This window comes from Leiobunum rupestre, chromosome 7 (assembly GCF_980474605.1).
Source record: "Leiobunum rupestre chromosome 7, qqLeiRupe1.1.hap1, whole genome shotgun sequence".
In the NCBI taxonomy this organism is placed as follows: Eukaryota; Metazoa; Arthropoda; class Arachnida; order Opiliones; family Sclerosomatidae; genus Leiobunum; species Leiobunum rupestre.
In genome coordinates, this window is record NC_143390.1 from 29979736 (window position 1) to 30006359 (window position 26624).

A 26624-nucleotide genomic window follows, 5' to 3' on the forward strand; every position below is an offset into this window, starting at 1 on the left:
CTCTAACCTTGTTCTTCAACATATGGTCGATTTCGGTTGTTACTTGTTGCATTAACGGCAACGTCACTCTACGTGCTGGTGGTATGGCGTATGGCTTGGCGTCTTCTCGCAGAAGAATAGTGTATTGTTCCGGGCTTTCCCAGACCCGAAATTCAATTTTGAAAAAAAATTATATTAATCAATTTGAAATGTTTGTATTTTTTTTCTCACATTTTTTCCAATTTAAGCCATATCGGTTCATTTTCACCCATTTGGTTCATATTAATTTTTTTTAAATTTTCATAGGGGGGACCTTGGAATCGGTCAAAATCCCATGTTATTTTCAATGGGAAAATTTAAATTTTTTGTTGTCAAAAACATTTTTCGTTGCCATGGCAAAACCGTTGCCCATTGAATAAATTACCTTTAGGATTTTTCAAGTTACATGAAGGTCTACCAATCCCCCGAGTTTGAACAAAATCGGTGTGTAACACCTCGGGTCGTCTCCTTGTGAGTAGGATATACATTGTCGCCTACGATCATAGCAGCTGACGCGTCATCATTTGGTATTGGAGAAGAACTAACACAGAAACAAACAGATGGTAATGTCCGTCCTGTGGCATTCAGATCGTAGACCCTCTAAGATGCTGTGAGACGATACGTCCAAATTGAGAAGGAATCGTTAGCCCTAACCTGGGCGTGTGAGCGTTTTAAAGACATCGTACCCAGTATACAAGTCGAACTAGAAACCGACCACAAGCCACTGGGTTCCTTAATAATCAAAGAAGTGATCTGTCTCTGCTGCTTTTGTCAATTTCAATTTACGTAATGACATACGCAACAAACAGATTAAGTCTTCAGTAGCGTTTTGATGGTGTGTGATAAGTAAAATACAATACCTCTTTAAGTCACTCATCATTGGAAGTCTATCAATTTCTTGAACCATTTGTCAGAAAAGCTGAAAGATAAAATCAATGTTATCAGCAAATGATCTTGTTTCATTGTTCGGCTTAACCCTAATTAAAACCCTCAATTAAAAGAGTGCGGCCATCACGGGAAACAAATCTCCCTCTAGTGAGGCGCTACTTGAGCCGAGAGAGCAGCTATTACCGTTAACCTCAACAAGTTTTATAGAAGGGGAAACCAATGAGCTCGGGGGAAAACCACTTAATCCAGTGGGAAGATAACTTGCAAACTCTACACAGAAGGAGTGGTTCCGAGTCTTCACACAGAGCCACCAGCTGGGATCGAACCCGGCTCATCATTTATATTATATGAATATTAATTTCATTCGAGTTTTTCAATTCTTTCTATCAGAATTTTTGTTAAAATTTATTTATCAGGCTAGCTGCTAAATAAATTTTCACAAAAATACTGATAGAAAGAATTGAAAAACTCGCATTAAATTAATTATGGCTCCTGTTTTACAAGCACACAGAGACGGTTTAAATAATCGTAAGTGAATAAGCCTATTATTTAAATAAAACAAACAATTATTTAAATAAATACCACTTTTATTCAAATAAATTCTTGGTTGCGTAAAAAACATAATTAAATATGTTAAAATTATATTCTTTTTACTAACGTGTTTTAAATAAATCGGAAAATTTGTGGATAATGAATAAACAATTCCGAGCACAACGTTAGTCGTAACAATAAATTACGTGTCTGCCTGGATCCGAAGGACTTAAATCGTGCCATTAAGCTGCCCAAATAGCAGATGCCAATATTAGATAATGTATTTCTTAAGCTCAGTAAAGCAAGGGTTTTCACTGTTTTAAATGCGAAACATGGGATTCCATCAAGTACGCCTATCAGACGACAGCTCGTTTTTAACTACCTTTTGAACACCTTGGGAACGTTAGAGATATAAATGGCTACCATTTGGCATATCGTCCACTCCTGAAGAATTTCAGAGACGCTTGTTGGAACTTCTGGATGGGTTGAACGGTGTTTTTAATATAGCTGATGATATACTAGTCATTGGCGGCGGTTCCACTATGGAAGAGACATTAAAGATCATTATGAAAGTCTCGAAGCAGTATTGAAGCGATCCCAAGAAATGAACCTAAAGTTCAATAAGGAAAAGCTTCGTTTAACTGAAACAAAAGTTTCGAACATGGGTCATCGTATTTCAGCTGAAGAGTCAAAGCAATAGAGAAAATGCCTGCCCCAAAGGATAAAAAAGAAGTTCAGAGATTCCTTGGTACAATCATATGTAACATAATTACTCATAAGTAGGCTTCTGTATAACATTTCCATTGAAAAAAATTCAATGAGACCTTGTTTCACGCGGAACATACATTAAGTGGACCCAAAAATGCAAAAATGCTTATAATCCTTGCGCTATTGAAAAGGTTACCATGGAAATGAAATCATGTGATCGCGAGGCACGAACTTAAAACTTGACATGGGCAAAGCCAGAAACACGCGAGGAATTGTCCCTAACTTCCGTTTCCCATCAGTAAAGTTGATGACGTGTATTTCGTCACGGAGTTGTAAGTGACGTAATTTACGTCATATGCCGTGAACAAGGTTTCATTAACGAAAAAGCTTTTATGGCATACTTATGAGTGATTATGTTACATATGGTACAATTAATTATTTGGATCAGTTTACACCAGACATGTCTTCCATTACAAGTCCACTACGTTGCTTCTGAAAAAAGACAACTTGTTTCTGCCCCTACCGCATACCACGTCAAACCGCGCCCCATGATTTCGAGGTTACCGATTCCAGCGGAAAGAAAAGTGACATCGTTTCAGCAGAACGAATGAAACCATACCAACCCCGTTGGGAAATTGAAGAAAATCTACCCGCTAAGTCTCCTTTCAAGACGACATTCGTGATGCCCTGTTTATTCGATCAGCGAAGAGACCAACAATATTAGAGTTCCCATAACCTATCAAAGATGCCGGTTCAAATTTGTAACAATCCATCTGAATCAGAAGTGTTGAGAGCATCAGCACAGGAGTCCAGGGAAGCAATGAGGGATAAGTGCCAAATAGCATCGCTTATGGCTTTAAGCTGGGTTCCCAATCTCGCTCGCTCTTTTTCACAGCTTGTTGTCTATATTATTACTAGAAAATAACATACGATTCTCGGAAAATAAGTCACTAACTAAAACTGAAAAGGAGAAGTTGAAACAGATACGATTTGGTAGTGTAAGAGCAGTGGCGTTCAGACAGTGTTTTTTTTTGTCTTTTCGTCTAACAAAGTTGAATGCATACTGAAATAAATTTATAATCAATTAATAAGTTTCATAATAATAGACCAGCTAGAATAAAAAGGTTTCTTATAGTTAATTCCCATATGTTACTGTTGATAATATACTTCCGAGTGTAGTAAGATTTTTAAGATAAAAAAAATTAAATACGGAAAATCAATTATTTTATTTATTTATGTCTTGTTTAGTAATTTCCCACCATACGATTTCAACGTCCTCGACGAAATCAAGCTCATCTGGTGCGTCCCAAAAGAATTTTTTTCTTTAAAATTGAGCATTGCTTGTAACTTCCTTCGTCGTTCAACCGGATGCTACCAGAAAGTAAAAAGAGAAATCCTTAGTATTTAGGTCAATGTAATAAAAGATATTCGTTTTTTTTAAATTCTATATTATTTAAAATAAATTTCTAATAAAGTATGGAAATAAGTTTTTATGGTAATGAAGAATTACTATTTTACCTTCTAACCCAAAAAAATTAGGGTCATACCCTTCGGGTACTCTGGTCCAACTAAAAGAAAAAAAAGTATTATTAAATCTTACTCTACTTGAAAAATTCAAGAGATTATTAACAAAATTCAATTCTTACCTCGTAAAAAAATTTTCGGACGACATTTTTTTGGTGATACTTGTTGTTATACTAAGAATCGTATTATGAATTATTCATTTTCATTTCAGGGGTATTTATACATACGCCGATAGTAAGAACACAAGCCCAAAAATGACTGTAGGTCCTTGCGATTAGCTGGGGCTGGGAAGTCTTCGACGGCTTTGGTTTTCGTCGGATCGGGAGAAACGCCTTTTTCGGAGATGACGTGACCCAGGTACGTCATTGAGCTGGTGTCGAATTGGCACTTCTCGGCATTAAGGGAAAGGCCGGCGTCGCTGATACGGCCCAGGACTTGGCGCAGGCGGGTGATACGCGTGTCGAACGTATCGGAAAAGATTACTATATCGTCGAGACACGTGTTCCACTTCAACCCAGCGAGCACGACATCCATCGTACGTTGGAAAGGGGCTGCGTCATTGCTCAACCCCATGGGCAGGACGTTAAACGAAAGTGGTAGTGGCGTAATGGTTTGGTGGCGACGGGAGCGATACTGGGCGGCAAGTCGGGAACGTTATCGACGTCGACTTGAAAGAGCGGCCGGTTCGGTAGGGCGATGGGTGGCTCCTCGAGTTGCAGACGTAACTCGTCAGCGGCAGGATCCTGGTTGGAGAGAGCGGCCAGCGGTAGTTCAGGATAATCGGCAGCGGCAGGCAGCGGGTTGATCCGTCCCTCGGTCGGCAGGAGATCGATTTGGTCAGCGGCCTGCAGAAGCGTAGCGTAGTCGACTGACAAAGTTCGTTGGGCTGTAGTGGTGGTGGAGACTAACTGTTTAGTTCGGCGTCCGGTCTTGGAATGCCCTTCTCTGGCGGCGGCTCCGGTATTTCTAGTGCGAGGGGACCTCAGGGAGATGGCCGCACCACAATCCGTTCTCTGGTGGCGGGTTTCGGAGACTCGGTTGTGTTTGTTGTGATGGGTGTAACGCGGCTCCTAGCGTGGTCACAATACGTAGAATGAAAATAATTTTTTCCCATTTTAATAAATAAGATAACCGTGATAAATGAGCCGGGAGTAGTGGCGTACTCCTGTAATCCCAAGCGTCTGGGAGGCAGAGTTTGTGGATGGCCGTGTGAGGACGACCACCAATCCCCCAACGGGTGGTCGGAATACTTCCGCCACGGGTGTCCCACTTCTATCCCCAAGAATCCCCCCGTTGGCGTGGCCTTTACACATATCTCATCCCTGATTAATCCGGTGGACGGGCGGACCGCATTTGTCCCCCCGTCCCACTCACGCCTCAAAATCTTCGCCGGGCTCGCGGTCTTCTCAGACCCACTCAGCCCTTGTATCTTCCTTCCTTGAATAAAAAAAAACCGTGATAAATAGTAAAACCCACTTATTTTTCAATCAAAAACACTTTGGTAATGTAAGTGTTTTTTGAATTAGTGTAAAAACAGACTCCGACATCCAAATTTATTCATTCTTCTAGTGTCTCTAGAAACGTAGAAGCAAAACTTCAATAGATTTCAAGAAACAAACTTGGTAAATATACTTATCTCTCTCTCTCTGTTCTTAGTAGTATAATTTATCGTAGAATTAAAAATTAACAAGGGCGTATTTAAGGGGGTGGGGTTTGGGGGTTCAAAGCCCCCCCCCCCCCCCGAAATGCTGATGACCGGGGGGGGGTGCCTAATAAAAATCAGTGAAACTTCCGTCAGCACCCCCCCCCTTGAAATTTTCCCTCAAAACCACCCCTGAAATAAAATCCTGGATACGCCCTTGAAAATTAATACCTTGAATTTAAATTTGTTTTAATGTATGTAAAAAGTTAGTAGGCTCGTTTTGTATATTTTATTCCTTCTATTTGTATAGTAAATGGACCATATTTCGTTAAAATTGTCATTGGGGGAAGAGTACAAAGGTTCAACATGGACTAATTAACTAAATGTTTTTCAATAAACGTTTAATACTGAATATCGCGAGTGGTCGCCGGCGTGGTCTAAAATTCAAGCACCTAGTGACCTAGTCTGAGGGACGAAGAATACCCCCTCTTTCTTGAATCACCGTCCTATACAACCATTTCCTGTTACGCTCGCGAAAGCCGCTAGAGCGCGTCGTTATTTGTTCTTTATACTTTTTTCCCCTGCCGAACCGTCCCTGTGTTAATTAGTCCATGGGTCAACAACTAAATCTATGGTCTGCTTTCACTGCGATACTAGTACTGAAGAACTGAATGTAAGAGGAGGAGTACACTCTACTTTTGCTGTGGTAGAGAATGTGGTTATAATCAACGTGCGGTAATTTTCCGTCGAGATAATACCTATACCAATTGCATCCCTGGGCACCTAATTAAGGTGTTTCCAGTACACCTCAGGTGTACGTACTGTGGACGGAGAGGTTCGAAGAGCAGTCGTAGCCCTTGATTATTTCACTCCGAAACCCCGCGCGGCCCGGGACCCGTCCGTTAGTTTTCTTGAGTCTTCCAACTTAATAATAGTTTAATAACAATAGGCCTTTCTATAAATTAACAATGGCCTGCTTGTTTCGATGTTGCTGCTGCGTCACGGGTGACGTATCGATGATGTTTTACTAAGAAAAACCCTGGACATAAGAGTAAATTCGACGAGGCACCCTGTTTTTAAGCATAAACGTAACTGAACTTCTACGTATTTCGTGACGAATTAGCTACATAAAAACAAGTTAAGCAAGCGTAGCTTATTTTATTAAAAGGCCTATTGTTCAACAGTTTATATACTCATCTTGAGCTTTTTTTAGCACAACATAAAAGGTTTATTTAACTAAAAAAACCAATTTTATCATATTTGACGTTGACCTTTCTTGTGACCTTGAACTTTTACTTCTTTTGTAATATAGATGGCGCTAGGGCTGCGTTTTCTAGTTTTACCCGCGGATTTTAAAGTAATAAAATGGTGGAATTTATACTACATAAGCTGTTATTATTAATTTAAACGAAAAATTACGAAACTTTTATGTGGTTTGAACCAAAAATTGTTTAAATCGTTATATACTATAGTTCTCCCACTAGCTAAGACTACCGTCCGTTAGTTCGCTTGAGTCTCTATTTTGATGTTTGCACTAGCACTAAAGCTTCCGGCCCAATCGCCCGAATTTTGGGTGATTACAAGGCTTGCATTTTACCGCTAGGTGCGCCAATTAGAGACAATTTTTTTTGTTTGGACTCATTATAAATCTGTTGCTGCCCATGAACCAACAAAGTACTTTTTCTACATATTTTTTTAAATTTTTATAAAGAGTAACTGTTCATTTATTATAAATCAAAATACATTACGGCAAATAAAACAGTACGTCTTCCAAAGACGAGTCCTGACGGAAAAGTGTATTCAACGAAAGGGTAAATAAATGTTCTATAATTATACATTATTAATTTTTAGCTTTAAATTTTTAAACGGATATTTATATTATAAAAGTATAAAACCAAAAATCGTGTGTCGCCGGTAGATGTGGGTTGTTCCCCGTATTATTGCGCAATACTTGAAATCCTAAGGGAATTTACAAAACCACATTTTATGATATTATGTGTTGATAATTAATATAATATATAAAATCATTTTACAATAGGATTAAAAACCGTGGAAATTAACAACAGTTCACTTCAAACATATTTAAAATTACAAGATAAATACAAAGTTGCAGTTGTGCTTACAATGTGCTCTATATTTGGTGGCACAATTGCTAGCTTCATTAACTAAAATTATCCTTTTCTTTGAAGTCTTAGGCTGCATACATGTATAGCTAGGAGATATGAAAATGGTAGGTACAATACCTTTTTTAAGTTTTCGCCTTTTTAAATCTAATGGAAAATTAAGTGTATTTAGTGATGGTAGTGAATTTTACGATTAATTTAATTAATTTATTAACGAAAGGTACCAGTGGAGTAGTGACGACGCCGTTATATCGGGCGGGGGGGTGGGGATAATTTAAAGTGGGTCTTTTTCGTTTGGATTCCTTCAATTTTTAAGTTCTGTAAAATTGAGAAGGAGTAATTTGTTAAATAATTTTCAAAGGGGTCCTTAACAATTGGCAAACAGGGGCCCCATGATTTGTCGCTACGCCACTGAAAGGTACAAACCTGGCAATTAATCATAATCTTCGAAATGCAGGCTACATACAACATCAGAGTGGCTTGAAAGTCTTTTCGGCTAATGTTTTTTAACCATAATGTTGCGAAGACGTTCGTCACTTGGCAACTCGTGGAAAGAACTCTTTCCTGTTGCTAGTGTGTGACTTGCTATACGGTAATACACAAGAAGGCATTGCCACAACATTATATAAACTTTAACTAAATAGTGAGACATTTATAAACACTCTCACATTACGTAAAATTCATTATTAAAAACCCATTATAAACTACCAGTTTTTAGTTTTTATTATGAGCATTTTAGTAAAAACACTTAAGAAAATCTAATTGAATGACTTAAGAATACAACTTCAAACGTGTTTCTAATAATAATATTCTAGGCTTCTGGGTTAATAGATGTTTATAAACTTGATATTTTCCTTTCTGGTACACCGTTAACAATCCAAAATCGTATCTTTCAACAATCACTCAAATACCGCGTTCGGAAATGCCGCCCACGCACTGATAACCCGTCTTCATAATGTACGTAGACCAACTAGTCGGACTCAAAAACTCGTTTTTCCTTAACTATTTCTTATATCTGCAAATTTTACTTGAATTATATTTCAACATATTTCCAAAATTTTTAGTAAGAAAAGGTTAAGTAGCAACAAGATAAACATATTTTTATCGGCGCCTTAGTTCGAATTCCCCGCCTGTAGGCTATGCTAGATTGTTGATATTTTTCGTCTCTCTAACTGAAGCCTCTAGCAGAATAATAAGTAACTATTTTACTCACCCTAATTTACATAGGATTTGAAACGATTGGCCGCTATAGCGCGTGATCGAAGTTGGCCGTGTCACTAGCATATCGCGAAGCTATAGGTTCAAGGCCTAAATTTGACACATCATATTTTGAAGTTCTCTGCTTCGTTGTTTGTGTACAATTTTTTTTCTCTTTTCCAACGATTGAGTACTGATGTTTCTTTTCTTGACAATGTTGCAGTACTAATTACATTGTGTAGATTTGTGATTATTAGCCATAAACACAAATATCATCGGATTTGGGTACAATATCCGCTTTATTTTCCGCGAAGGGTAAGACACTCTGCGAACTCGGTGTACACTGCCGTACCTTTGACAATGCTAAATGGAACTCGCGAACTCTTGAAAATATATACCTTTAACAGTGCGAAATGCACGAACTCGATAGTTAGATTATCTGAGACTGTCTTACCCCTCGATTTTCCGGTCGGTATTTGTCGGTTCTGAGCGCGCTCTGTTGGAGAAAATATTCAACAGTCAAATTTGCCGTAACCCAAAGTTACTAGAGATTTTCAATATCTAGCGTAGTGATATGGGGCGCGTCAAAATTCGGAGAAGGAATTCTTCTCTTGAGAACTCGCTAAAATGCGTCAAATGTAAAAAGAGAATGCCACTAACGTTGTAAACTAGACTTTGACCATAAATATAATTTTTACAGATTCCACGACAATATACAGAGTGTCTTAATTTGATCGGCCCAGGCTTTTTTCTCAAAAACTATAGTTGCTAGAAATGTGAAATTATCAGGATATACTCTCTCGGGGAGGACTCTTTTCTTTTGGAATTTTCAGAAAAATCGAGAAATGTTTCACCGTTTTGAAATTTTTATTTTTTAAACGGTAGGTGGTAGACGAAAATTTTCAATCAACAAGTTGTAGAGTGTACTCGTAAACCTTTAATGAAATTGGTTTGGTCGAAAACGGTCAATTTTTCATGGAAATAATACGTCATTATATTTTATTTATAATTTAAAAGGAAATGTTTCATCGGAAATTAACTACATGTAACCATTCTATATTCTCTGAAATTCATTTTCATACACAAAAATATCATATTGTTTATTTTCTTCAGCATCAAGTAAACTGATTAGAATATTAGCTGCCATTTTTATTTATAATATCACTAACAAGGAGACTACCCGAGGTGTTACACACCGATTTTGTTCAAACTCGGGGGATTGGTAGACTTTCATGTAACTTGAAAAATCCTAAAGGGATTTTACTCAAATGGCAACGGGTTTGCCATGGCAACGAAAAATATTTTGACAACATAAAATAACATGGGATTTTGACTGATTTTCATATGAAAATTTTTAAAAAAATTGATAAAAATGTGACCAATTTTGATTTTTTTCGTCAATTTTTATCAATTTTTTTATAATTTTGGTATTTTAACTTTTTTTCAATTTTGTAAAATGTTTCACAGGGTTGGAATCGGTCAAAATCCCGTGTTATTTTCAATGGGAAAATTTCCATTTTAAGTTGTCAAAAACATTTTTCGTTGCCATGAAGGTCTACCAATCCCCCGATTTTGAACAAAATCGGTGTGTAACACCTCGGGTAGTCTCCTTGTAAGTGACAACTCACGGAGGCATAGGTCACCGCCAAGAGCTGGGCTCGAGCTCGTCTCACTGAATTCGTTTATGAGCTTACGGTTGGTCTCGGGCTCACCTTGGTCTCACCAATTATGGGTCGGGTCTCGGGCTCGAGCTCGCAATCTAAATTTCCCCGCCTGCAAACCGTCTCGAGCTTCGACTTACTGTAGTTATAAATATACGGGTAGTTTCGGGCTCGCACTCACTATATTTACAAATCGACGGGTGGTCTCGGGCTCAGGCTCGAGCTCGCAACAACTACAATTTGAGCTCGGTCTCACTATATTTTAAAACTACTAAAGGCTCAAGCTCGAGCTCGATGTTTCATCGCACAATTTGTTAATCAAATAGCCCAATTAGTATTTTCAACCTCCATTCCGGCATCACTGGCACACCTGGAAGACAGTCGGAGGTGGTCAGGCAGCCCTGAGCCCGGAAATCCAGACGGCGCTAGCTTCTAACGCTTTTTTTTGCCAAAATAAATTTCGTAGGGCTAAACAATATCGCGAATTCGAAGGAGGTCGAGCTCATCCTCAAATACGAAAACAGTATTCAAATCGGTCTCGGGCTCGGGCTCGGGCTCGGGCTCGGGCTCACCCCAGACATGAAAACTAACAAAATCAGTCTCGAGCTCGGTCTCAAGTATTATGTCGAGCTCAAGGTTGAGCTCTTAGTACGTTAAGTTTTAATACGGGCTCGGGCTTGAGCTCCAAGTAATGTGAATCATTAAATGGGTTCAAACTCGAATTCGAAGTAATTTGTATTACTAGTTACAATATGCGATCCACAATACCTCAGCTCGGGCTCGGCTTTGACGTGAAAACTTATCGGTCTCGTCTCAGGCTCACAATATTTATTTAAAACCCCTGAGCTCGGTCTCAAATTGAGCTCGGGCTCACCCTGTGAGGCTACCCGAGCCCGTTGACTTATGCTCGGAGGCATTCTCACCAGAGATACTGGCAATATAGAGATATGAAACTCACCTAAAAAGCGACCCCGGAATTTTAAAAAAATCCTGAGCGGAGTGACGTCTAACGGCCGGAAGAAAGGGCTTTTTTTCGAAATCTTAAACAACGGATTTCAGACGCAAAAATATATCTACGCGTTTCGTCTCAGAAATTATCATCTTGAGTGTTTATAGCAATAAAGAAATATGCCTGGAAGTAATTGTTCTGCAAAATTATTTAATAATTCTAAAGAAAAGCCAAGGATCTCCTTGTTTAAGTTTCCAAAAGAGAAAGAACGATGGGAAAAATTAAATCATAGCTTTTGTTAGGCCTATCTTTAATATGTGGTTTTTCAACAAACTTACCTCTGGGAAATGGCTGATAATGTCGGAAGAAGCGATCTTTATTTGAAAGATGCTATACAATTACATCATAATAAAATATGCGCCCTAAATTTTGAGGATTCTTGTTTTATGAATAGTAAAACAAACAACAGACTGACACCAAACACTATTCCAACAATACTTTCAAATTGAGTTATAAGTATCGTTTATTTATAAGTTAATTTAAATGAAATGTATTTCCAAAGGGAATGATAATTTAGCTTCCTTAGAATTTAGTAGAAAATAATATCAAGGACTGTCATAAAACAACTGGTACGATGAAATTTATATATTAGTAACGGCCGGAGCTGGTAACGGGGTCATAAGTTCAAACTCAAATTTCAAATAGAATCTAGTAAACGGTTTGTAGAAATGGTGGAAGAGAGCAACAATAGACCTACAATAAGGAGCTGTGTTTCAGTTGGAGCAAGTTCCAGCGAAAATATATCTACCGAACTGGATTGTAAAGTTTCATTCGAAACAACTCTATTAAATTTTAACATGATTTTCTTTATCAGTGGAAATTCCTACAATTGAAATTCAGCAGGCTACTGAAGCTAATATCGAGACAAGAATTATTTCCAAAACAATTGATCAATCTTGGTTTATTTCAAAAGATGAGATGTATCAGCATCTTACATGTGTTTATTACTTAAAAGAAATAATCAATTTTTTGTACAACTTTCCATACGTAGTACATTGGAAAAACATAATTTAAACCACAAGTATGGTATTAAATCGATATATAACATAAAAGTTCAATAAACGCAAATAATACAGATACAGTATTTACACACTAAAAATAATTAGGTTAAATTGTCTTTAGCGAACCGACATTGAAGTGAACGAATATCTGAGAAATTTATATTTTACGCGACTGATATTAAAGCAAGTGTTGGCTCGAAGTGAAGTAGCTCTTTTTTCAACAAAACAAGACAGTTAAGCCACATTTTTACCCAAAAGGCGTATACTTATAGGTACCACTCGCGTTGATTGGATCGTTTGTAAATTGATTAATAATATAAATTAAAGTAATTTTAAACAATACTTTTACATGGGATATATAATTTAGGTTAAAGTCCACTAAATTGAGTATAAGTGGTCTAAATATAATTATCTATAATGGATCACTGACGACGTTATCATAAATAGATGGCACCACGCTCTCCAGTAAAGTCGCGTTTTTTGAAGAATCGGATAGAGTCATAGTCATCTCTAATAACAGGGGCCTTTTCATAATACAGGTGGCTATGATAGAGCCGACAGTTGCTTTAAGGTTCAACATTAACAAATACTTACCAAACATTTTAGTCGTTAACCATTTGGATTAATAATATTCCAATTATTTATCCAAGAAATATCCTTGGATTAATGATCATTAACCTCTGGCCTTCATTCAAGTAACAAAGTCCTAAAATAACAAAAAAATAGTTAATATATGAACTTTACTAAAATCAATCGTTAAATATAATTAAATAAAAACTTACTTTTTATCTTATCTTAATAGATTATATTTAAAATCCTTTAAGCAATCGTATTTCTTTATTAAAACTGCACATCTGATTCATTGGATTTCATTCAAAACGTAAAATAACTAGTCGACAAATAAACACGTGAAATTTTCTTTTTTTCAAAATATAATAAAACGTGAAGAAAAAGCTTTCTTCCGGCCGATAGATAGCGCCGGCGTCAACGAAAATTAACGGTGTCGAAGCGATGTATAGGGAGTTTCACATCTCTGATTCTCACTCTTCTCAAGAGCACTCGTGAGATGAGATTATGTCACTCCTGTGAGAAGGACCGTCAAAATTTTGAGAAGTGAGAATTCTCACTATCAAGGGAAGAATTCTTAGAATTTTGACGAGCCCATGGCGCGCGAATTTGAAAAAAAAACCCTTAGCAAATCTAGGAAAAGGGGGCGCTACTAGTCGAGGGCTACGTTGAGAAGACGCGTTTTTGAAGAAGATAGCTGTCCTGAAGAATATCTTACTTGTCTATGGTAGAATTGACACACTTTTGAGTCTTATGTCGATTTTGGCGTCGAGTGAACGAAGCCGTTGGCGTTAGGAAAGGTTGGTACAAGTGTGGTGGAACGCACTATTAGGCGTTAGATATATATTTTCACTGTGTCTCACGAAAAATATATTTCAGTATTTCGCGAAACAAGTTTTTAAAAAATAAGAATACTGCCGTCTGCTCCCATTGACGAGAAAACTTTATCATTCTACCCGTGGCGCCGTCTATCTCTCAATGGTTCGTTCAAATAAGACGCGTTTTCCGGCAAAAAGATTTTTTTTTCAAAAATAATGGATGGCGCCACGGGTCATATGATAACGTTTTCTCGTCATTTTAGAGGAGACAACACATTCGTAATTTTCAAAAACTTTTCGCGGGGAGCAGATTTGATTGGATCTCTAGATTAATATTCCCAACTCAATGATCGCGACAGCGAGCGACAATCTAAGGCTACGTTCAGTAGCTTGCTACAAATTAAACGTTGCAGTATTTCGGAACCGGTTTTCTATAGTACGCTTTTTTCCATTTCCGGTGTGACGTAGCGTTGCTGAACCGTTGCTGAAACATTTGAAATTGCTCTTCCAGCCGGTTTCTTCGTTGTTAAACGGAATCGTGACGTCACTGCACGCGGGAAAGCTAGCTGCGGACGTCACAGCAGACGATATTTTATAAAAATTACAACAATCGTAAATAATCGTTCAGCGAGACAGGATAAAAAGTCTCAAAGGAATCAACGCAAACGTAAAACGGTATAAGACCGTTAAGCTTCACTGAACGAAGCCAAAGTTGACCGTGGTCTGTTCATGGCTCGGTTCATGGGCTACATTCAGTGAAGCTAAACGGTCTTTTTTTTAGAGTCCCACGATATGGTGTCGGCTAGAGCCTTAGACTCCAACACAACAAATAAACGTCACAGACACTTATAGTATAGCGGCACAAACGTTAGAAGCGCTGAAGGGATCGCAAAAATCCCGACAGCAGGCGGAAGTATCCCGGGCGGGAGCTACCCTCCGGAAGAGCGGAGAACGATAGAGAGGTCAGGGTGTTTTCAAAGGAAGGGGGTAAGCCAACCCCCCGAAACGCGTTCCGAAACTCCAAGCGGGAAACCACTGAACTGGGGCAGAATAAAGCAAAATGAGCCAAATCTCCCTCTACCTGGCAGAGCGGACAAAGGGAGGACGAGCGTGCACCGAAACGACAAAAGACCGTGGGAACCGGAAAACGATCAACACGAGCCAACGATAGTAGGCGTTCCTGGGGCCTGCCCAAATGACAGCCCCAGACCAACGAACGGGCCGGAAAGTCCTGCAAGGAAAAGAGGAAACGGCCCGACGGAGCATCAGCCCAAGCACTCCGCCACATCCGGAGAAGCGCAGACGAGTATACGGAGGCAGGACATACAGAGGAGCCACTGCATCAGTGGAGGCGGCTTTAGCAAGGGCATCCACCTGTTCATTGGGACCGATACCCACATGGGAAGGCGTCCACAAGAGACGATAGCGAACAGAAGTGTGGGAGAGGAATTTCCCAAACAGGGTTTGGACCAACGGGTCCGCAGACGAGTTGTCCGCTAAAGTATATAGGGCGGAGAGAGAATCGGAACATAAGATCGCAGTGTAAATTGCATGGTCAAGAAGCCAAGACAGCGCCTCATAAAGGGCACACAACTCGATCCGAGAAATAGCAAAATGAGAGGGGCACCGAAAACTCCGGCTTACACCCAGACTAGGAATTACAAAAGCGAACCCTCCGGAAGCGGAGGACGGGACAAGAGAGCCGTCGGTAAAGACAAGACACCACTCCGAGAGAAGGGAATCCAGATGACAGTAAAAGGCCGATGCCAGAGAGTGGGCAGTGTAGTCCGATTTTGGCCCAGGCAACCACCGAACATCCAGAACAAAAGGACGCAGTGTGTCCACCAGCCACGAGGGGCGAAGCGGCTGCGAAACTACGCTATCAAACAGGTCGTTCAGATCCCACATCTGCGCCAGATGAGTGACAGTACCCTGGAGCAAGATGTAAGATAGATCTTGCCCATGAAGCCAGCCCTGAGCCAAGTGAGAAGGCGGGGCTCGCAGACAATACAAAGCGTACTGCAAACACTGAGAGGCCCTACGAAGGGATAACGGGGGAACATACACTTCGATTTCCATAGAAGAGACTGCCGTCGATCGAGGGATTCCCAAGATCAGCCGCAACGCCGCATTTTGAATCCCATCCAAGTGCCGGAGGACGGAAGGCGCCGCAGTGTAGTAAACAACTGCTGCATAGTCAAGGAGGCTGCGAATCAGAGCGGAATATAGTAGGCGCATGGTGGCCTGGTCCGGGCCCCAGCGGGCCCCCACAATAGCACGAAGGAGAGACAGACGCCGTAGACAGCGGACGCGCAAGTCTTCAATATAGGGACGCCACGTGAAACGACTATCAAAAATGACGCCCAAGTAGCGGCACTGGGACCTGAAAGGGAGGACAGTACCAGAAATACTCAAGGAACCCGCCTCGGAGATATCACGCTTCTTCGAGAAGCACATACAGACACATTTGTCAGGTGACAGAGAAAACCCTAAGGCGTGTAAATATGAGGCAGCGCTTTGCAGAGCTTCCTGCATGTGCCTACGCAACTGCGTCAAAGAAAAGCCAGATAGGAATAAAACGATATCGTCAGCATAAATGGCAATACTTGTACCATCCGGGAGTGCAGTTGGGAGGTCATCAAGAAGCAAACTAAAAAGGAGAGGGCTAAGAACCGCCCCCTGAGGCACCCCTCGGGTGACGGCATAGGCGGGGGACAGGGAACCTCCCACACGGACACCAGACGACCGATCAGTCAAATATGAAATGAAAAAACGAAGGTAATACTCAAAGACCTAACATCGAAAGTTTAAGCAAGAGATGAGAATGCCGAACACTACCAAACGCGTCCCGAATGTCTAAAAAGACTGCCAGGCATGCACCATTAAGGGAGACGGAGTGGCGAGCTGTGTGAAAAAGGTACATTAAATTATCCGTTCCCCGGCGACCACGTATGAAGCCAGACTGAAACTGCGTACGCTTATCGATAGCCTCTAAGTACCAGTCCAGCCGAGCCTTAATGAGGTGTTCAAAAAGTTTGCCAAGCACGGAGAGCAAGGTAATCGGACGATAGGATGATGGCAGGGTCCTTTCCTGGTTTAAGAAACGCCAGCACCACCCCCGATTTCCAACGAGAGGGCATATAGGCCGTACTCCAGTATAAGTTATAAGGAGAGAGCAGGGCGTTTTGCGCTTGCGAACGGAGATTCCGCAACAGCAACGTCATGATCATATCCTCACCCGGGGCAGTATTCTTCAGACGTCGAAGGGCAGCAGAAAACTCAGAGGGACTAAACGACCGCTCAGGGGCGGACCCGTCCGCGACCACTGGTGGCGGGCGAGGATCATCTGCCGAAGCGGTCTGAGCATAATGATTAGCTTAAGTGGCCGCAGCCGAAACCGCTGAACTAACCCGGACACCATCCTGGGCAAGCGGTGGAATAGAGGACTGAGGACCAGAGGCACCCTTAAACCAACGAACCTTACGCCAAAGGACTGGAAGAGGGGAGGTACTGGACATGGTAGAACAAAACGAACGCCAGGAGCGACGCCGAGCCTCACGGACGAGACACTTGTCTTGGGCCGTTAAATGGCGAGCTAAAACGAGGTCAGCATCTCTACGAGAACGGAGGGCCCAAGCCGCCCGACGACGAGCGGCAGCAGCCGAGCGAATAGCGCACTTCCACGCCGTCGACCACCAGGGAGGAGGGCGGGGACAACCAGACGGAGAAGTACCCCCACAACGAGGAACAGCTTGTTCCGCTACCCCAATCAAAGTGCAAGCAAGCCAGTGTACCGCCTGTTCCGGCTCCAAAGTCAGCAGCTGGGACCAATCAACGTCGTGGAGAAGCGAACGATACTTGACCCAGTCGGCCCCAGAAAAATCCCAAAGCAAAGGCGTGGAGAGAGGAGGAGAGTCAGCCTCGCCTAAAGTAACACAAATTGGAAGATGGTCGCTACCCGAAGCTGGTAAGAGCTTCCAGGACAAGCGAGGGGCGAGATCACTGCTGACAAACGTGAGATCAATAGCAGAGTCCCTTTGGCCATGGTGACTAAGACGGGTAAGAGATCCATCATTAAGGAGCACCATAGTATCCTGGGCCATATACCAATCAATCAAAATATTACCCGCCAAATCGTCCTGAGAATCACCCCAAAAAGAGTTATGGGCGTTGAAATCGCCGAAGACACAGTAAGTTAATTCGACTGAGATGCGCTGTGAAGGCAAGTTTCTTGGAGACCCACCATGGTAGGCAACTCTTCGAGGATAAGATTAGCCAGCGCCTCGAAATGCGAACCAATACCCGTCACGTTCCATTGCAACAAAGAAAGGGAAGACCGTGCCATAGTTAAGCATAAAGACCGGCCGCCAACCCACCCGGGGAGGAACCTATCGGAAACAGAACTGCATTGAGTTCTTTCCATAGAAGCGTACCCCACGGAGAGGGGCGCAAATGCTTATCAGGACAGGCAGCAATGTGCGAGGAATGCCACGAGTTATCACCCGTCGGCGCATTCCCCATGAGAACATCACCCAAAAATGAAATGATAGACGACAGAAAAGCCGGAGGAATAGAGGCTGCTCACGGGGAAGCATTTGGAGACACACGTGAAGAGACCGAAGAGACTGAAGAAGGCACGTGAGGTCCAGAGGTGGGCGGAAGAACAGGAAAATTAGCGTCATTAACCTGCGGAGCCGGCGGCCGGGACGAAACCACTGAGGCATACGACGCTAGGGCCCTAGCCTCAGGGAACGAAACCCGACGCTCAGATTGTATTCGTTTAATGTCCATTTCCTTCATGAAAACGGGACATGAGCGGGAAGTGCCAGAGTGATTACCATCACAGTGGACGCAATGGAAAATAGCCGTGCAACCAGCAGACTCGTGTGAGCCCCCACATCGGGAGCAACGGCGTGACGATCGACAATTACGCACTGAATGACCATAGCGGAGACATTGACGGCATTGCAAAGGCCGTTCCTCGAAAGGGAGGACCGCAAAACGCTGGCTGAATAGATAGAAAAAATCGGGAATGGCCGTAGCCGAGGAAAATCCCAGAAGGACAAGCTTACTAGTAGCGCCAAGCCGGCGGATTTCTTGAGGGGAGTCGTGCTCTTCAATTTGCAATTCAGAGGACAATTCGTCGAGAGAGTAGGACAATGGAACGCCAATAATTTTACGCCGAATCAAGCGAGGGGAAGCCTCGGAAGCCACGGCAAAAACCAGGTCCCCAATCGTAGAAGGAAGCGCGAGGATGGCTTTTCGCTGGTATTCATCAATAGGAAGAACAGAAACACGGCCACCAGCAAGAATACGAATATCAGAAACCTTACCCACTTTGGCAGTGACAAATGCAGCACAAATCTCTCTCGGAGTAATTTCGGCAGAGCTGGAGGATTGAACCGTCAATAATACTTGTTGGATAGGAGGAATCTCGTCAACCTCTATAGCCTCGTCAGAATGCACTGTTGAGAGAAGCCGGGAGCGATGCGGGAAAATAGTAGATTTCTTGTTCGGCGGGGACGATTGAGACGGCGATTTGCGAAGCTTGCTCTTCCCCATGGCGTGATAAACCCACCCCCTTCGGGGCAAAGTAAAAAGAGAAGCCAAAAAACAAATAAAAATAGACAGGAACACAGATAGAACAAAAAAGAAAGTAATAGAACGTACGAACTGTTATCTTCTCGCACCGGCCGTGACTCGGTGCAAAGGTCTAGCGAATAAGAACGGCCTAAGCCTAAAGAAAACACAAGCTGAGCTATAAGGGAACAAGGGAGAAAAACACGCAACGAACTGACTACTAGCGCAGTCAAAATGCGAATTCCAAGCTTAACGGTCTTACGTTTGCGTTAATTCCGTTGAGACTTTTGCTGAACGCTTTTTTACGATTGTTGTAATTTTTTTTAAATATCGTCTGCTGAGTCGTCCGCAGCTAGCCTTCCCGTGTGCTGTGACGTCACGATTACGTTTAACAACCAAGAGGGCTACGTTCAGCAGCAATCAACAGAAAAAAAACCGATGGATTTGATATTTTCCACCGATGAGCTTTTTCGTCATAATGACGTCGTAAGTTGCTGAACGCTTTTATTCAGTCATCGGTGTTTTTTTAAAATGCCGTAGATTTTTTAAGTAGTTTTACGTCAGTACTGACGTCAGATATCGGAAAAACCGACTCTTCCAGCCGATGACTATCGTGACGTCAAAACTATGGCACGCAAAACCGGACAAAATTCGTTTTACTCTCTCTCTCGCTCTCAGAATGGTAAATAGGCCCTCTCTCTTATATCTTTAGCTCTCTCGCTGTCCCAAATTACGAATATATCGCCCTCTCTCTGACATGCTTTAGCGCGCTCTCTCTAACATCGTCTTTCACCCTCTCTCTAATATCCTCTAGCACGCTCTCTCTAACATCGTCTTTCACCCTCTCTCTGACATCCTCTAGCGCGCTCTCTCTGACATCCTCTAGCGTGCCTTCTCTAACATCGTCTTTCACCCTCTATCTGACATCCTCTAGCACGCTCTCTCTAACATCGTCTTTCACCCTCTCTCTGACATCCTCTAGCGCGCTCTCTCTAACATCGTTTTTCACACTCTCTATGACATCCTCTAGCACCCTCTCTCTGACATCCTCTAGCATGCTCTCTCTAACATCGTCTTTCACCCTCTCTCTGACTGTCTGACATCTAGGAGCAACAAACACAACACCCCACACAAGGAGAACGCAACCCCTCAAAAGTCGTGGATTGGATTTTCTTGTGTACGTTTTTCATTGGCTAGACGCTTTAGCGCCTGCTGCCATCGGAAGGGGAAAATTCGGAAATTGTCTCCCCCCCCCCCCGCCCGTAAAACGTTCAGCGCAAAGGCTCGTGACGCTCGTCCAATGAAATTCGTACACAACCCTTCGTTAGCGTGTTTAAAGACTAGCTGCGTTCTCCTTGTATTTGTTGCTCCTAGCTGACATCCTCTAGCACGCTCTCTCTAACATCCTCTAGAGAGCTCTCTGACATCGTGTTTCACCCTCTCTCTGACATCCTCTAGCGCTCTCTCTAACATCGTCTTCCACCTTCTCTGACATCCTCTAGCGAGCTCTCACCATGGAGCTTCTATTACATGGAGAAGAAACTAGCAGTCCCCCCTCTAGACAAAAATGTACCTCAGTTCTGCGCAACGCTTTTTGGTCTCCCGCGCATCCCGAGCCCATGTAAACAATCTCTGACGTCATACCCCTAATCATGGATGTAGAAAGTACATCCATGCCTCAATTGCCATGTGCGTTCCAAGGCTTAGGTTTATTTTTATTACCGTCCTAGTCAAAAGTCTGTGATAATTTAAATGTACCTGATATAATGGATGAAATAGGTAATAATATATAACGTCAAATTTATCCAATCTACCACAACGTTCAATCCACTTGAGGCATTTCTCTTGTTTTCCCAATTTTTTGCTTAGTTTCGGAAATGGTATAAACTTGATATCGTTGTTCTTAAAGGGGCTCCAAATTTCGGTGGCAAAAGAAAGAAAATTGAGCTTGCTTTTCATTCCCCAACCCCTCATTCGGCCTTGGCCGAGGCGGGCAGAGTCAACCGTAAATTTCGCACTTTACTGACTTTACACACATTTTGCCACCGAACTTTGGAGCCCCTTTAATGTACCGAGAATCGCTCCTACAACTACCATACACGCATTTTTTCTTTTTCCCTTTCCTAACATTACTATCCATTTTTGTTTTAAAATTAACTATTTTTAGACTAAAACCTTTAGTAGTTTTGTAACGAAAAAACCACGATACGAACCGAGGGTTAGTTTTAAACCGCAGCCATCTTTGTTGTTTATGTGGGCTCGGCTTTTTCTACAAATGCTGTCTAAGGTTGCTCAGTACTGTTCATAGCTAGAAGAGGGGGGAGAGTTTCTTCTCCATGTATAGAAGCTCCATGCTCTCACTGACATCCTCTAGCGCTCTCTCTGACATAGTGTTTCACCCTCTCTCTGACATATTATAATAAAATATTTAATTTATTCAAACTTTTTCCAGTGTCTTTTTAATTTGTTTAAGAACCGATATTTCAAATATTTTCTCCATAATAAAAAGGTCTATTGTATTAATTAAGTATATTTTTCTTCAATTGGATATCTTTCAATATCGTGTCTTATTTATAGGTTACGAAAGACAATATTTTAAATCATACGTTTTAAATAAGTTATTTAAAATAGAAGAATTGCACATGCAATATTTTTTTCAATTTTAAAAACCTAAATGCGACGTTTGTAAAATAATAATAAAATTTTCGGAGGAGCTTTCGAGCTCGTGGCTCTTTATCATCTCTATTTCAAATCATACATTTTAAAGCGAAACCCGTCAAACGTTTAGAACTGAAAATAATCACTAGAAAAATAATCACTAGATGGAAACAGCGTTTTAAATTTAAAATTAGTTTTTCTTAGCGTCACGCTCTACAGACTGATACTGTACTGACTGAAAAATGGTCTGTTCAACTCTGTTGCTATGGAAACTGAAGTAAGAAGAAAAATGGCTTCCTCCACTGGGTTGGAAGACGATGCTATTTCGGATGGAAACAGAATTCTAAATAGGTTCGAGGACACCGATTTTAAGAATCAAAAATTTGTGGACGATAATTGCGTGACTGTCACATCTTTAGATCAAGTAAATATATTATTAAAATGCTTAAAATTTACGTATTTTTTAGTTGTGAAGAGTTGTCGTTGTTGGTAGGCCTTGACACTTCATACTCTTTTTAATTTTTTAAGCTAAAGGTTGAGAGTGATGTTGAACAGCTTTACAAGTATATGAAAAATTTGGTCGAAGTTGATCCATTGTAAGATTTAATGCCAATAATATTTGGACTACAAACTTTCTATTTACATAATTTATGATTTCAGATGTCCCATTTTGATTAAAGAAAAACACATTGCATTTTTAAAAAGAGGATTATCTTCCATGTCCGAGTCATATCAGGTGCTTTTCATCATATGACCACTTTAATTTAGCTGAAAAATTGATGGGTTTTTGCTTTACAAGTGCCTGGATGCAAGCAGACCCTGGTTATGTTATTGGATTCTACATAGCATCGAACTTTTAAATGACTGTATTAGTGATAGTGTAAAATTAAAGTAAATCAAAACTTTTCAATTAAGATTATCCTTAAATTTTGCTGGTTTTCAAAATTTCAATCATTTATAGTGTTGCCAAATTTCTCAGCAAATGCCAAAGTCCAGATGGGGGATTTGGAGGTAAAACCAGCAAGCTCCGAGCTAAATATTAAGGGATAAAACTTGTATGGCTATTTAATTTCTTTATAGGTGGGCCGCAACAGTTAGCTCATTTAGCGCCAACCTATGCAGCCATAAATGCGTTATGTATATTAGGAACTGAAGAAGCTTATAACATCATTAATAGGGAAGCATTGTACAAGTTCTTAATGAGGCTAAAAGAGCCCGATGGTTCATATCGAATGCATGTTAATGGTGAAGTTGATATTAGGTAATTTAATGCGTACAATTATCCTAAAAATATTGATAGCTAAAAGAAAAATAATTTTATTTTGATTGCCTCTTTAGGGGAGCTTATTGTGCACTCTCAGTCTCATTTCTAACAAATATAGCTACTCCTGAATTATTTGATCAAACTTCCAACTGGATATCTAGGTTGGCTTTTTTACGTAAATAAATTAATTAGATTTTCAATTAATCGTATTGATTGAAGATGTCAAACCTACGAAGGTGGTTTTGGAGGAGTACCAGGTCTTGAAGCTCACGGAGGTTACTCTTTCTGTGGTTTTGCAGCCTTGGTTTTGCTAAGGGCAGAATCAAAAATCAACATCCCCCGCCTCTTGGTAACTTGACAGTTATTATGTAGAAATAACTTAAAAATTAATGTTTCTTTAAATAAATATCAAAGCACTGGCTAGTCAACAAACAAATGCGTTTCGAAGGAGGATTCCAAGGAAGAACCAATAAACTTGTAGATGGATGCTATTCCTTTTGGCAAGGCGGAACATTTCCATTGATACATCGATATTTGTCCAAAACAGGTAAGGTAGAATTTAAACTAGGGTTGTGCGAGAACTCGGTCTCAGACTCTAATGTTGTTATTTTATTACTCGAATGGACTTACGAGGCCTTCGCCAAATTTTTTTAGAGTTGCTTATTTTCCAACGAGTCCACCAACTTCTTTTTTTTTTATTATTTAAAGTCTCGTATTGGCGTTGAGGAAGCGTTCACGTAGTTTCTTTAAATATATGGTGATTGGTACTAATTTTAAATATTAATTACCGATTTAAATTTTTGGAATGATTCTGACCAATATAAGGCTCAGATTGGGCTCAACTTCAAATTATATACTCGAATTGGATGATTGAAAATTTAAGACTAGAATAGGTGGATAATTCTTAAGAACTCGAAGACTCAAATGAGAACTCGAGAATTGGTGAGTCCAATTTTTTGGGACTCGGACTAGACTCGAAATACAAAAATGAGGACTCGCACAGCCCTAATTTAAACAATTAAGAATGATTCTAATTAAAAACATGTTGCCTAATTAACAGAAGAAGGGAGAAAGATATTAAATATGGAGAGGTGGCTTTTTAACCAAGAAGCGTTACAAGAATACCTCTTGGTCTGTTGTCAAAATCACAGCGGAGGACTCTTAGATAAACCCGGAAAGTGAGTATTCTTAAACAAATATAAATTTACGTTGTATATATAAACTAAGGGTGTGCAAGTCCTGTTTTTTGAAATTCGAGTCGAGTCTCGAGTCTTAGAAACTTGGACTCGCGAGTCCTAAAGAATTAGGTTTAAAGCTTTCGAGTCCAATACGAGTCCGGAATGTTTTTAACGAGTCCAATTCGAGTCCTAATTTTTATCGAGTTCAATTCGAGTCCTAAGTTATCGTGGCCAATTCGTCTGAAATTTATTTGCCGCTGTTTAAATAATCTTGCCCAATAATAATGGACTCGCCGAGTAATAATGGACTCGCTGAGTAATATTAGACTCGCCGGGTAATTTTCAAATTATCTATTTACTCGAGTCCGCTTCGAGTAATTATGTACCCTTTTCGTGGGAATCGGGTACCCGTGCGAGTAATAAAATTACGTATTCCGAGTCCGAGTCCGAGGACTCGATAACGAGTACTCGCAATTTTCGAGTACTCGCACACCACTAATATAAACTTTATTTACTCTATTGTAAAGATTCCGAGACTATTACCACACTTGTTACACACTGAGTGGATTATCAGTTGCCCAACATTTTACATTGGGTGTCGTTGAAAATCAAATAGTCGTTGGAGACCGCAAAAACGAATTAGTAAGTAACATCTCGCTATATTTTTGTCCCCTTCGTATCATTTATTAACAGTTAATATCTTTATAACTCAAGTGTCCAACCCATCCACTTTACAACATTGGTCTCGAAGCCGCTCTCAATGCCAGTAACTATTTTAACAGTCTACCCCGTCCATTTGAGGAAAATGCTCATAATGAACCTATAAATTAAACTACTTGAAAATATGTATATTTAAATCTTTACGAATAATTCCAAGTTTGCTTTAATATAAAATCGCTTCTAGTTTCGAAAATTACTATAAAGCTTATATTACACATACTTTTTCCTGCAGCTTTTGTACTTATTGAGCAATCATAGCTACAAGAACTTATTTAGGTTTCTACGTTTTTGATATTTTAAGCCAATGAATTAAATTTTAAAGAACCCTATTCGACTTAAATTTCGTATTATTTCGAACGTTAAACTTTCCCGCTTTCTCTTTGGGAGTTTGAATAAAAAATGTTTGGATTGGGGCTCTATAGATGGCAGCAGCTTTCCTAAAGCCTTGAATGAGTAGTAGACGGGGATGACGGCGTAGCGTTGTACATTACGAATGCGTCCTTCGACTAGTAGTGTGTAAAATTTTTCAAAGAAAAAAACCGTTCGCGAGCGGTGTCAGTGTGGTGTTTTCGCTTCATTGTGTCAAGAGGATTTGAACTTTCTATAAAAGATGAGCTTGTAGGAATAATTCGCAAATCGTATAAAGGTAAGCTTTTTATTTTTCCCGTAGTAATTATGTTTGTTTGGAGGTAAAAAGAGCGTTTCTGGAACTTACAAATTACCATTCCCGTAAAGCCAAGGCCTAATAACAGAAATCGTATTCGAAATGTTGATTTCCCAATTTTCGCCTTTCCCTAAATTAGCGAAAGAAGTTCGGTGTTTTAAACTTAAACGTATATTTCTACAGAAGCGGCGTTGATGTTACTAATGAATGACTAGATTGTTATCAGATAGTTTTGTCTTTTTAATGTACAGCGATGGATATAGATCCTCTCGATATGTCAATCTGAATAATGTATAGCGTTGTCCCACTTAAATGGGGGTGGACTTGAAACCAAGCATTAAATAAATTCGACGGAATTCCGACCCATCAGGGCAGCCTTATTTGTAAAGTTCTTTTTAATGAATTCGAAAACTTAAGGAAACTCTTAGTGGTAGGCGTTAAAAGAGGAAAGTGTTTCGGAGCAAGGAACGACCAAAATTTAAAAGGAAAAAAAATAAATTCCGGTAACCGTTTTTTCCGATGTAAGTATATGTCCCTTCAGAAGTTCAGATTCGGTAGCTGTCTCAAGAAACTTCTGGGACTTAACTTGGCCTTTGGGTGCTCACCGAGGCTAAAATTAGATGAGCACCCAGCCGGATCAGACATACGGTTTGCCCCCGCTTCTAGAAAACACGCTACTACCGAAAGAAATCATACCCTAGGCAGAGTATAAAATGTCTCACTCCAACTTTCGCCCTCCGTTGAAAATTTTGAAATCTTAGAAAACGTATATCTACCTCTACCCCAGAAGCTAACATATTTATCTTTGTCAAATCTAAAACAGCCTATCAACAACATCTACATTTTTAGGATTTGTAGAAATCGTCTTTTAAT

General features: G+C 40.5%; 1 protein-coding gene and 1 long non-coding RNA gene across 2 annotated transcripts; one reads left to right on the plus strand and one right to left on the minus strand.

The window, feature by feature from the left end:
- Positions 1-3388: 3388 nt before the first annotated feature.
- Positions 3389-3941, minus strand: LOC149936015 (uncharacterized). Its single transcript, XR_016482279.1, has 4 exons — positions 3897-3941; positions 3792-3842; positions 3664-3713; positions 3389-3516 (listed from the first exon to the last, which is right to left on the minus strand). It is a non-coding gene; the product is annotated as an uncharacterized LOC149936015 (long non-coding RNA).
- Positions 3942-22172: 18231 nt separating this feature from the next.
- Fntb (Farnesyl transferase beta subunit) lies at positions 22173-25341 on the plus strand. Its single transcript, XM_090180855.1, has 12 exons — positions 22173-22349; positions 22454-22521; positions 22586-22661; positions 22725-22816; positions 22887-22936; positions 23006-23186; positions 23264-23350; positions 23409-23538; positions 23604-23736; positions 24250-24367; positions 24895-25009; positions 25082-25341. Exons 1-12 carry the CDS (start codon positions 22191-22193, stop codon positions 25196-25198), a joined length of 1326 nt encoding a protein of 441 aa, XP_090036981.1. The 5' UTR covers positions 22173-22190; the 3' UTR covers positions 25199-25341.
- The last annotated feature ends 1283 nt before the right edge of the window (positions 25342-26624 follow it).